Below are 12,718 nucleotides of genomic sequence, written 5' to 3'. Positions count from 1 at the left end.
ATGCAGCACGACTAAGCAGCTGCCAAGAGCTTAGCAGGCTGTTGCTAGGCAATGCCATTTAAAATCCATCTTACTCTGTATGTTGGAAGCAGGGTAGCTGCATTTGTCTCTCAGTTTTTGTTGTTAATACCAGAGTGGAAACTGTAGTAGCATGAGACTTTTGGCTTGTTAGTCCTGCACAGTATTTTCTTTGCTAAGTTTTGCTTTGTGACCTCAAATGACACCCTAAATGAAGAAAATTAGACGGCTTTCTTGGAAAGTTTTTTTTTTAAAGTCAATTAGACCATGGTGACACTATGGCACCCATTTGATACCCATCTGTACAAAAATTAACTTTAGCTATCAAGCTTCTCTGACGTGTCAGGGTGTACTTTCCCCCTCAATCTATGACAGCTAGGGTAAGCTCCAGCCCCTCTGCAACCCTGAAATGGATAGTTGAATTTTGCTTCACAGATTGTGATTTTCTTTTGTAATGAAAATCTTGTTTGACATATTGGTGAACAAGTCAATTTGGTGGTTGTTTTTTGATAAGGTTGTGAAGAAAAAGTCAAGTAAGGCAAGACTCAGAAGAAAGCTGACTTTGTAAAGTAACAGTGTGAGGACAAAGATGCAGCCAGACACAGACAGTGAGGATGAAAGAGTGAGTGACAGCAGGCGGACCGTGTAGAGGAGTGACACTACCAAAGGATGTACTTTGACTTTGATTGTGTCGTTGTGAGTCACTGCCTGTGTTCATCACCACAGTGGCTAGCAGAATGAGAAATCACAGCCCCTCGGGGCCATGACAACATATCGCTGTCTCACTGTCACTTCGTCTACGTGGACCTGCCCACTCATTCCCTTCGTTCACCTTTCGTCCGTGTCTTTCTTTTTTTTCGTGTTGCTGTCAGTCTCTCAGTCTCTCTTATTGTCAGCTGGTCAATAAGTTGGAGAACTGCTACATCTGAATCATTGCAACTGGAGATTCCCACAGTGATTGCATCAACAGGGTTATTTCCTCCAACTGTAGAACACTCCTTCAGAGTGTTTTAATAGTATTATATAACTGTTTTCAAAGGCTACAGAGAACTATACTAGTACCAGTGCTATTTGCCCTCATTAAAACTTGTCTGTGAAAGATGTCTTTATTACTTTATTATATATTTTTACAATAAAGAAATCAGACACACAAAAGCAGACTGCATAATCATAAACAGAGGATTTAAAAAATAATAATAAAATTAATTGCAAATAGGTAAACCAGATCATAAGTAGTTAAATAATATTTAGGATTAAAAGAACCATCCTAATCTAAGTCTAGATTTTATGAAGGTTTTACAGTTCAACAGTATACTGATTTATCTTCATTCCATGGTAAAAAGCCTCTGTGCTTCCTAGTCATCTGAAATCCATCAATAAAAAATATCTATATTTTTGACTAGTAGACTGGCGTTCTCACCTGCAGTAGGTCTACTCAAAAAGACAACATGCTCTGGATTAGGCACAAAAACATGTTAGGCAAGGTGTGAATTTGGAGGATGAATGTGTGATGGGTTAGAAGATAGACCAACTGCTGAACTCATGTATTCTAATATGGGTGAAAAGTAGCATAAACAACGAATTTGTTATGATTGGATTACTTTGCTTAGCAAGTGAGTGAGATGGTGTGAAAGCAGATTGAATGGTAAGGTTTCTTCACACAAAAAATGATTTTGCTAGTTTCTGTTCTAATATGAAACAACACAAAGTGTTTTAGGGTTGATAGACTATGAAAGAGAGAATACATATAGCTACATGGTTACCGTCTGCAATGTAATGTGTGAGATTGTCTGCATACAACAAAATTGTATGGTACAATTGCCCTGTTCTGAAAACACATTTGAGAGTGGATTTATAATCATATAAATATGAGATAAGACTGATATTGACCTAAAATATGGAAATTAAATTGTCTATCCAAATTTTCAGTTTACTTATTATTTGAAGGGTTTTTTTTTAATCTTTTGATTTTTGTCTTTTGTTTTTTTAAAGTTATAAGATACAGTTATGAGATAAATAGTAAATTATACTAACCTCACCCTCACAAGCATTTTCATCAAGAGAGAGAAAGTTTTTGAGCTAAATAGAGGAGAGAATTAATAAAGGTGCAGTAGGTCATTTCACCAAAGAAAGAAGAAGGGAGTCTTTCCTTGGCACTGTAATGTTGCTATTATCAAAACGAAAAGAGAAATTTGAAATGCACCCACACACACTGTTAAAATGTCTTGTAGCCATGTGTTAGTCCTTGGAGTTATGATGGTTTAGAGCAAAAAGGCAGAAATGTGGAACAAAAGCGTATGATTGGGTGGACTGTGGTGGAGGGAGAAGCAAGGGGCCGATAAGATGAAATAAAATGAACAGAAAAGAAAAAAAAAAAGAGATTTGAAGACAAGTTGGCCAGGTTAGCTTAGTCATTCAGCTTTAGGGAATTGAGTAGATGGAAGAATGAGTGGATGGACAGAGGAAAGGGACAAAGGTGGATAGGTAACAGTGGTGCCTCTGAGCTTTTGAGGTTGAGGGAGAGAAGGGTCATTGGTGTGATCGGTTGGTCAGCCTCCTGCCAACTCACCACCCCTCTGGAGGCCAATTAGAGAGAAGGTGGATAGAGCTAGAAATGGTGTAAGACTCCCCACAAGCACTTACACACACACACAAGAAAACAGAGCTGACACTGGGTTCATACAATAATGGAATCCCTCAAGCACACTACCTCAGATACACACACATATTAGTGTCGGTACAGGCTGAATATTCAATTCAATTGAAATTTTTTGAGTTCAGTTTTATTTCTAAAGCACCAAATCACAGCAATAGGTGACTCAAATATTTTATATCATAAGGTAAAGACCTTACAACATACACGTAGGATATTTGTAAAATAAGTCTTGCCATGCATTTGATGTCATGTTTTTGTTAACTGTAGGTTTTTATTAAAACTTTTTATTACCAATATAGGATGAAGAAGCTGTGATCAATATTACATTATTACAAATTAAACAGCATGACTCAGTCATTAACTAGCGGGATGGGTGTGGTTTGCATTCACTTCCTGGTTAAAGAAAAGCTAAAAAAAAAGTAATAATAATAATAACTGACTTCACTCATTGGTGTATAATTGTCTGCAGAAGAATTCGATGCCATGAAATAAGAAGAATGCACATTTAACAGCCTGTGTAGTGGGGGTGAAAAAGCAAAATAATTGCTAAATGGCTGAAAAATAGACATAATGAAGGAAGAAAGTGTTGACTTTGGACCCTATCTTTAAAATAATTACCCCTTGGTTGGACATTAGACATCGAAAGTCACATTTGTCACATTTTTCATTTTAATTTTTTGAATAGTATTGATGGTTTGAAGGTGCTATTTCTTGTTATGCTCAATGCATTTACTTAAAACAGTCTAACTTTAATAAAGTTTTATTGCATTCAAATACACCGTAAAATATAAAATTAAACTGCTGTAACTTCAGGACCATGGACAGCGCACACCATTTTCACTGTGATCTCTTGCGCTGGGCTCTAACAGAAGAATCCTTTTAGTGGTGGAGACAAATTCAGCTCCCTGCACTTTGACAATATGTGAGATACAGATTACAGATACACAAGACTCCCCCACAAATCTGCAAATCCTTTTTACTTTTTTTAGCTGAATAAATCCAGCATAGAAAAATTGTGGCAGTACTTTAAACAACACCAGTCACAGAGTATATCTACAGTACAACACTGTGCTTGTTTTTTTTGCAAATGGATAGAACTTGGTCCCTGTATGGGTTATTTAGCCTGTCACAACCAGTCACTAAAGTTTACATGCACTGCCACTATCTTTGAAGGTGAAGTTGGAGTTGGTGAGGGTGCTCAACCATTCAAGTTGGAAGTCCAACTTAACAAGGCGTTACAGTTGAAAAGGACTTCCAACTTCAAATGGAACACACCAAAACATTTACATTACATTGATTAAATGAAATAATGTATTACACTGGCATGGGGTTGGCTGCCATATAAAACATATTGTCCATCCATCCATCCATCCATCCATCCATCCATCCATTTTTTTCTTCCGCTGTCCGGGACCGGGTCGCGGGAGCAGCAGCCCAAGCAGAGAAGCCCAGACCTCCCTCTCCCTAGCCACCTCCTCCAGCTTATCCGGGGGAACACCAAGGCGTTCCCAGGCCAGCCGAGAGATATAATCTCTCCAGCGTGTCCTGGGTCTGCCCCGGGGCCTCCTCCTGGTGGGACATGCCCGGAAAACCTCGCCCAGGAGGCGCCCAGGGGGCATCCTTGTCAGATGCCCGAACCACCTCAACTGGCTCCTTTCAAGGTGGAGGAGCATCGGCTCTACTCTGAGCCCCTCCCGAATGGCCGAACTTCTCACCCTATCTCTAAGGGAGAGGCCAGCCATTCTTCGGCGTTCTTTTGGTCACTACCCACAGCTCATGACCATAGGTGAGGGTAGGGGCGTAGATCGACCGGTAAATTGAGAGCTTTGCTTTTACACTCAGCTCTCTCTTCACCACAACAGACCGGTACAGCGTCCGCATCACTGCAGCCGCTGCACCAATCCGTCTGTTGATCTCCTACTCCCTTCTCCCATCACTCGTGAACAAGACCCCGAGATACTTAAACTCCTCCACTTGGAGCAGGGTCTTTTTCCGGCTGAGGACCATGGCCTCAGATTTGGAGGTGCTGATTCTCATTCCCACCGCTTCACACTCGGCTGTGAACCGTTCCAAGGCAAGCTGGAGGCCATCACCTGATGAAGCCTACAGAACCACATCATCCGCAAAAAGCAAAGATGCTGAGACCACCGAATTGAAGGCCTTCCACCACTTGGCTACGCCTAGAAATTCTGTCCATAAAAATTATGAACAGAATCGGTGACAAAGGGCAGCCCTGGCGGAGCCCATCACCCACCAGGAACAAGTCCGACTTGTTGCCGGCTATGCGAACCAAGCTCTTGCAACGGTCGTATAAGGACTGAATGGCCCGTAACAATGGGCCAGTCACCCCATGCTCCCGGAGCACCTCCCACAGGACCCCCCGAGGGACACGGTCGAATGCCTTCTCCAAGTCCACAAAACACATGTAGACTGGTTGGGCAAACTCCCATGCGCCCTCGAGTATCCTCGAGAGGATAAAACTTATTGTGTCGCCATGTATCTGACTTGGTATGCTAAACACCTAACTTAACAGTGGCATTTCTTAACATTGTTTTAAAAGAAATGTGGACAGGAAAGACATCGTAGAGGACATGAAGTGGATGTTTACTAACAAAAAAAACCCACACAAAACACAAGGAATATATATTGAATCATAATACTATATTACACAAAAACAAATTTTCGATGCTCAAGAACAAAATTAACACCAGCATGTGAAACTGTGGATTAAGAGTAGTCATCTTCATGAGTGCATGTGTATAACATGAATAGATATCACTTTTGCACCTCAACCTGCTGCTGTAAACATAAAACCGATGCAGAGAACAAGCTGTGTGTGTGTGTGTGTGTGTGTGTGTGTGTGTGTGTGTGTGTGTGTGTGTGTGTGTGTGTGTGTGTGTGTGTGTGTGTGTGTATTGAGAGCACATGTACCTGTGTGTCAGTCTGAGTCTGATCCACATTATGACCTTCATCCCCACCATAACTACCCCTGCAGTGCTGGGAAAGAGGTTCTTTTGAAGTACGAAAATCTCAGAAAGGACACACACATATTGGCGAATAACAATCATATACCTTCTAAAGTTCAGCCTGAAACTTTGAAATCGTTACTTCCTTTTTACACACACACAAACATACACACACAGAGATACTGTCCCTGAATGTCAACAAATTTATCTGGCTACAGGAATGATTATCTGCTGGTTAGCCAATCAATGCTCACCATTTACACTGGGTCTTGTCCAGTAGGTGCTGCAGTTGCAGGCCCTAATGAGAGCCGATCATATTCTGGGTACAGCGTTGTTTGCGTTAAGCCTAATGAGGAGGGGAGGACTAGTTCAGTGTCAGTATTCATGGATTACACAGAATGACCTTTAAACAAACCTCCAGCTGTAATTACAGCCAAAGTCAGTTAATCCTACAGACGTTCCCGCAGCCCCACCCTTCACCTCCACTCACCCCACACAGAGATACAGCTATTCTGAAACAGCAGCACACCATCTCAGGTGACACTGAGCCTGAAGCATTATGTCCCTACTATAGGAATTAATTAAATTCCTGCTCTTCCCTGCTCTTTGAAGTGTTTTATATATAGATTCTTGTCCTTATTGAATCTAGGAATTAACAGCTAAATGCACATTTATTACTTTCAGTTAACCCGAATATTACAGAGACAACTTTCTCATTGCATTGCTCGTGTTAATTCCATCCAAATATATGACAACATTTTACATGACAATTAAGGTGTCCAAGCTCTGTAGCTGCAAAACAAGCCTCTCCACCTCTGTGTTTGGAAGGTAGTATGAACTGTTTGTGTTGATATTCTGTATTGTTTTTGGTTGTTTGTTGTTGTTGTTTTTTTTGTTTTTTTACTAAGCATGCTGGTGTGCATTATTACCAACATCTTTACTTTGGCCTTATCTAAAGTCCATTGTTCCAGAAGTCAGATGCAACTTTGCAAAGCGAAGTGCTGCCATGAGACTTTCTCCTGGCAACACTTAAAAACAATAACAAAACGATACTTGTTCAGTCTAACTGTTCTGTCATGAACATGAGCTGCTGAATTTCTAGCAGTTTCTCGGAGCACGGTCTGATTGCAGGGTGAATTTGTTAGGACATCCACTCATGGGAACATCAGCAGCTGACAGTACCATCTTAAATGTTTTCCACTTGTGAATAATCATTCTCACTGTAAAATGATGGACTTCACATTTGGAAATGGCCTTATAACTCTTACCAGACTAATGGGCTTCTCTCGGATTATTGATGTCTTGCCTCCTTCGTACTAGGTTAATGCAGACCTGAATGTTCCAGACCAGCAAACTGCCAAACCGACTCCTTTTATAGAGGTGGTCACACTTGGTGATGATCAGTTCGGGGCACATTTGATTAGCAGCACCTGGCTGCTGACAATAAGGGTGAACTAAGTCTTTCACAGGACTGCATAGGTTCCTCCAAAGTTTACCCTTTTACACAACTGTATTACTTTTTGTTGTATTTCACCATATAAGCCAGACTATTGTGCAAGTGCAGTGTATTATCTAAATGTATTATTAGTCTTTTTATTGTAGGCTTGTAATACACATTTTATTATTAACCTTTCTTAGTATATGTAGTAGTTTAGTAGTCTCAGTATTTATATAACATTGTTTTATTTTTTTATTTCTTTTGTTTGGTTATTTTTCTTAAAAAATGAATAAACATGCTTACTTAAGTAAACTTGAGTAATAATGGATCCTTGTATTAGCAGTTAAGGCAGTTTTGATCACAGTAGTTCAGTAATGTGCATCATGCTACTGCCCTGCATAACTGACTTGTCTTTGCAGTTATACTGTATTTATTAAAAAAACATGGACACTTTTTTGCCCGATAATCCATTTTTCTTTTTCAAAACTTTCACTGAACTTTTCTCTCTCATTCTGTGCTTCTAATGCTATAGTTAAATATTTGAATGAAATGTTTTTCATGAAAATGTAGCATTCTGGCATATGGCATTGATCCACAGAAGCATGAGGTCTTATGTCAGATGATCCAGTTTAGCAAAACTCTGAACTGTTTGCTGATGATTACAGGAGTTTGTGTTCTGTGTGAAAAGCAACAATCAAAATTTCCATTAGATGTGTTATGAAAAGGACTACAGTGATTAAAATACAATATTACCAAAGCTGTTCATCTGCTTTCTCTTACTCCTGGTTCCACAAGCTCTGTTTTTTCCTATCACACAGCTAACAGCAGTGGAGAGGCTTACAAGCATATTTCAAGTACCAATTTGACCACTAGGTTTCCACTTGCTGAAGCTTGCTGTTGTGTAACATCACCATTTATCAGATACGTGTAGCAACTGTAATGTACTATGGTGCCATAATGTAATAACCGCACACAGCTGATACTTTAAATAGAGCATACACTTCATAATCACTACATAAACTACAATGATTCTTTTGTTGCCATGTCTTCCTCCCTTTGTGGGTGACACAATATTAACTTGTGTTGGTGCATTGTGTCGTAGTGTGCTACTTCTCTTGACTCCATATGATGTGCCCCCTTTTTATATTCTCTACAAGATTGCATGCTAAGCACAGTCAAACACAATTTCAAGGAGGATAAGATAATCGTATTGACACGTCTCCATGAATCGAGGTTTTATCAAGAAACACACTCTATACATTACAGTATTTTATCTTTTCTTTTCACCCTTTTCTGGAAGCACGAGGATGGAATCTTTTCCTGCTGCTGAAAAGATCACACAGTCTTTCTAAAATATCCATGATGAAAGATGTCCCTGCTTGTGGTCTGTTTTCCAGTCCCCAGAGGCTTGTACTAGCTTTGTGGGGTAGTGGTGATTGAGCAGGGTGGAGATGGTGGGGGATGGGTGTTTACAATCCTGATTGACTGAGGGCTTTCACAATTATTCTATTTTTAAACCAGCAGCTTTTTTTAAAAGCTCAGCAATCCCGCAGAGATCTAAGAACAGGTACAGAGAGCTATCTCCAGTGATAAAGACTGAATTTAGTCTCTCCAGTGAATTAAGATGTGACAAAGACTGCGCAAGTACAGAAATGGGGGGAAAATAGAGGAAAGTGGTTGGGTTTTGCCTCAGCTCAAGTATATGATCAAATATACTTATTTGCTTGCATTTGTAAAGGGAGGCCAAATACAAGGTGCAGGATATACCAATATAACATATCTTATAAATCCACAGTAAGCTTCAGTATTTAGAATTCAACTCATCTTTGTAACTCAATGAAGGACTGGGGCACCATTCTTCCAAAAGATATTCTCCTTTGGTATGAAGATGATGGTGATGGAGGGTACTTTGTGACATATCTGTCTACAATTTTCCATCTGTGTTCATTTTAGTTAATATTCTGCCACTTTAAAAGCCATAGTGTCAGATTCACATCATTTTCGTACTCCTCAAACAGTTCACTGACCCCTTTTTCTCTACAGATAGAGGCCCATCAGGGTAGAAATGTTTTATCATGGGATAAAAGAGATCAAAGTAAGTTGAGGTTACAGCTGAGTCCATAAGTATTTTATACTCTGGATTTTGGTATTATTAAAAATGGCTGTAATTCCTAAACAGTTAATGTTATACTTTCATTAAAGTAATTTCAATCAAATCTTAGTTATTTGACTCTCCACTCTGGTGGTTTACAGAGGAAAAATTTGAAAAAAAAACCCCTAAAACTTGCATGTCCCAAATCTTAGGGACCAAATTATAGTATATTCCATTTGATGACCTTGCACTAAAATAAAACTGAACTCAAATCTTACAACACAGCTGAATTGTTTCCTGTGTTAGTCGAAGGCTCACAATTTTTCCTATAATTTCTCACCCTACAATATATACACTATGACACTGTGCAATGTAAGGTTTGCACTATATCCAGTCGTGCAGAAAATGATTAAAGTTTTTTTTAAAAAAGCACAAAATTTCCTCAAGGCACCAGCCTAAGGCAGCTTTCATCATCGTATTTTGAAAAGAGAAAATCAACCCTAAATTAATATGTTGTAGCATTTTAATTTGTCAATTCCAAGTGCAAGAATTGACAAATTACCAAGTACAGGATCAAGACAGCAAAAAAACATCTCACAGTTCTTCTTTCAGTGAGGGCATGGCTTTTTTGGAGCCACATTATATGAATATGTTGTAAATACATCAAGTCAAAACGATTAAGTTTATTTTAAAGACAGTGGTTTATTTTCTAGTTGAAATCTGTTTTCATTTATAACAAATGTCATGTTGTGAAAGCCTGACAAGTAGCTCCAAATGATTCTAAGCATCAAACCTCCAGCTAAGACACATCGTGGTGTTATTGTTGCCAGACAATGAACTCGACACCACCAAAGTACTGAGCAGCTGATGACATGAACATTACTTACATTTGACATCACCAGGGTTCTCTGTCACTGTCTAAATGTAAATGGTAACAATGTGTTTGGGTTTTTTTTTCTTTCTCCCTCTTTGCCTCCCAGTGGCCAGCAGGCCTTCCTATTGGAGAATGTGCCCTGTAACAGCGACACTTGCCACAGTGTTGGACGAATGTTCCACATCCACTGGGACCAGTCAGATTTAGGAGCCATTCAAAATGCCGTCAGGGCAACTTTCTTTGACATCTATGAGGACGTGAGTAGTTAAATTTTGTGTTGATTTTCAGTTCAGTAGTGTTTCATAAATCATTCTCTGTACCATTTCTTACGCCTTTTTAAAAAATGATTCCTATGCATACTATTCTTAATAATTTTTTTGTGTTTTGACTACCTTTCCATAGCCAAAGATAATCTTGGTCTAGTGGAACTACAGTGATTTAGCCAGCTGATTTTCTTTAACCAGCCTATTTTAAATATACATAAAAAGCTGAGTGGAGCATATTTAATCATTTAACCTTGTTATTTTATTTTGTTGTTATTTATACATTAGCAGACTCACAGGACCCTTGTATGCAGCTTGCAATATTTGTATTTTGAAAATGTAACTATTATAACAACTATAACAACTCCCAGTGCAATATTAGATTTGCATTTTTGATGAGGGAAGCATCATCCACACTTGTGTAAGTAGATCCGATGCTCTGTCAAGCTAAGCTTACCTGAACTCTTACATGCAAACTCTGAGAATATCAGACAAGTTAGGCTCATCTTTTTTAACAAAAAGCAGCCACACTCATCACTTCTTTGACACTGTCCTTGTTTAAGAGCTGACATCAAGTGAATAAATGTCAACATTAGATTAGTTAGACCTACCATTCTCTGTTAGATTGTTGGAGTCAAAGCATTAACTAGTCAGATTTCCCTGCTGTCAAAAACAATTTTGCCCTTTCTGAACTCATGTTAATTAATTATTTAATTACTTAATACTGGTAGGCTATTAGTATAGTACTTTTCTCTTTATGAAAGCAGCACTAACAACTGTCCAGAATCAACTATACAGTCATCCAGCTGACCCTCAGAATACAGCTCTGGGTCATTTGTCTCCTCTCGCAGTCTTTCCACTTTTGTCTTATTTTGTTAGATATAACAATAAACTAAAATCATTTTGTGAAAATTCCTACGTAAAGAAATCCTTGCCAAATGGAGCAGAGGAATGCATATCAGAGAGCGCTCAAACTAGGATATCTCTAATGCAGAAAAGTGGATTATGTGTAAAGCTTTTTTGACACACGCATTAACAGAATTGTTTACATTAATGGGTTTTCTTTTATATTCTGAAGCAATAACTCCTGATTTAGACTGAGAATATGAGTATGGTTGGTTCAGTGCTTCATTGTTGTTATTAAAATATTTATAAGCACATGGAGTAGCTTGTGCATGAGTGTGATCTTTTTCCTTTTTTTCTGAGCTACTGTATTTGTGTGTGTGTGTGTGTGTGTGTGTGTGTGTGTGTGTGTGTGTGTGTGCATGCGCATGTGTGCTCTGTGGTTTGTTTTTGCTCTCCCTCATTGTTACAGTGTTAGTTTTTGTGCATTTTTATTTTGGAATTTGATTCATTGTGGGAGTGGGTGCAATAGATGCAGGACCTGCAGCACCACTATAGAGGAAGAGTAGATAAAACAAGATAAGCTATACTTTAATTTTCCCAAACATTGGGAAATGATTTGTTAGGTTTTGCTCTCATTAAGTGTGTTACTCTATTATATTAAGAATTTAATTAATGCTGCAAATGGGCCTTGCTAGAAAACATCTACACATACTCTCTTACACACTACCTTTGTCGAAATCCTTCTTTGTGTGTGTCATAGACTTTGATTCCAGCACTCACCCCCAGTCCCTTAATGAGAGACTACATATAGTACAGAAGCTGTATTGCGATCTACTGTATGTTCTTGTCTTATCAGAATTAATTACTACTGCTAATGTGGCCTGTCTATTAAATTCAACTCTCCCGCTTTCAGTGCTTGGCTCTCTCACTCGCCCCTGAGAGAGAATTTATAAATGAGACCGAGAGAAAGAGAGACTTAGTGAGGAAAGGAGAAAGACGGCGGAATAGAGATGATGCGATAATTCTGGATGAGGCATCCAGTATGTCAGGGGGATAAAAATGTACATCAGAAGAAGCACCATGCCATGCTCTCATTGTCCCTTATCTATGTGTCTGTCTTCATTTGCAGGGTATTTTAGACATGCTGGTTCAGAGCAAGGCAGAGGGCAAACAGGACTTGAGAATTCATGCTTTGAAGAACAATTTCGAAGCCGATGCCTACTTCGTTAAAGTGATGGGTAAGTGACTGATTTGCCAAGTATGCTCCCTTTCTCACTACTCTCCACATGCCGAAACCAGTCCCTTGAAGGGGCAACATGAAGGAAGAACATTTATTTCCATTCCCAAGCTGTCCTCACCAGATAACATACACATACTGAAATTTGAATATATTATCATTTAGTCCTTTTTTTTTTCTTATTTTCTTTCTGTAACAGCCCCTCCTAGACCAATTAGGAACATTAAACATGAGCAAGTCTTTTCCCCAACCTCGAAAGCAGATGGTCATGACTATTATCTGTCATATTTTGATTTCTAGCCTGGAGCTACTCAGTTGGTGGTGAAAA

At 39.0% G+C, this 12,718-nt stretch overlaps 1 protein-coding gene across 1 annotated transcript in view; it reads left to right on the top strand.

The window, feature by feature from the left end:
* Positions 1-12,718, top strand: part of itfg1 (integrin alpha FG-GAP repeat containing 1) — a 148,183-nt gene that overhangs the window by 76,876 nt on the left and 58,589 nt on the right. The window contains exons 11-12 of the mRNA XM_003437574.5: positions 10,151-10,301; positions 12,283-12,391. Of these exons, the coding sequence (XP_003437622.1) occupies positions 10,151-10,301; positions 12,283-12,391 (260 nt within the window). The remainder of the gene's footprint in view (positions 1-10,150; positions 10,302-12,282; positions 12,392-12,718) is intronic.

Source organism: Oreochromis niloticus, linkage group LG1 (assembly GCF_001858045.2).
Source record: "Oreochromis niloticus isolate F11D_XX linkage group LG1, O_niloticus_UMD_NMBU, whole genome shotgun sequence".
In the NCBI taxonomy this organism is placed as follows: Eukaryota; Metazoa; Chordata; class Actinopteri; order Cichliformes; family Cichlidae; genus Oreochromis; species Oreochromis niloticus.
This window is presented reverse-complemented; position numbering and strand designations above follow the sequence as displayed.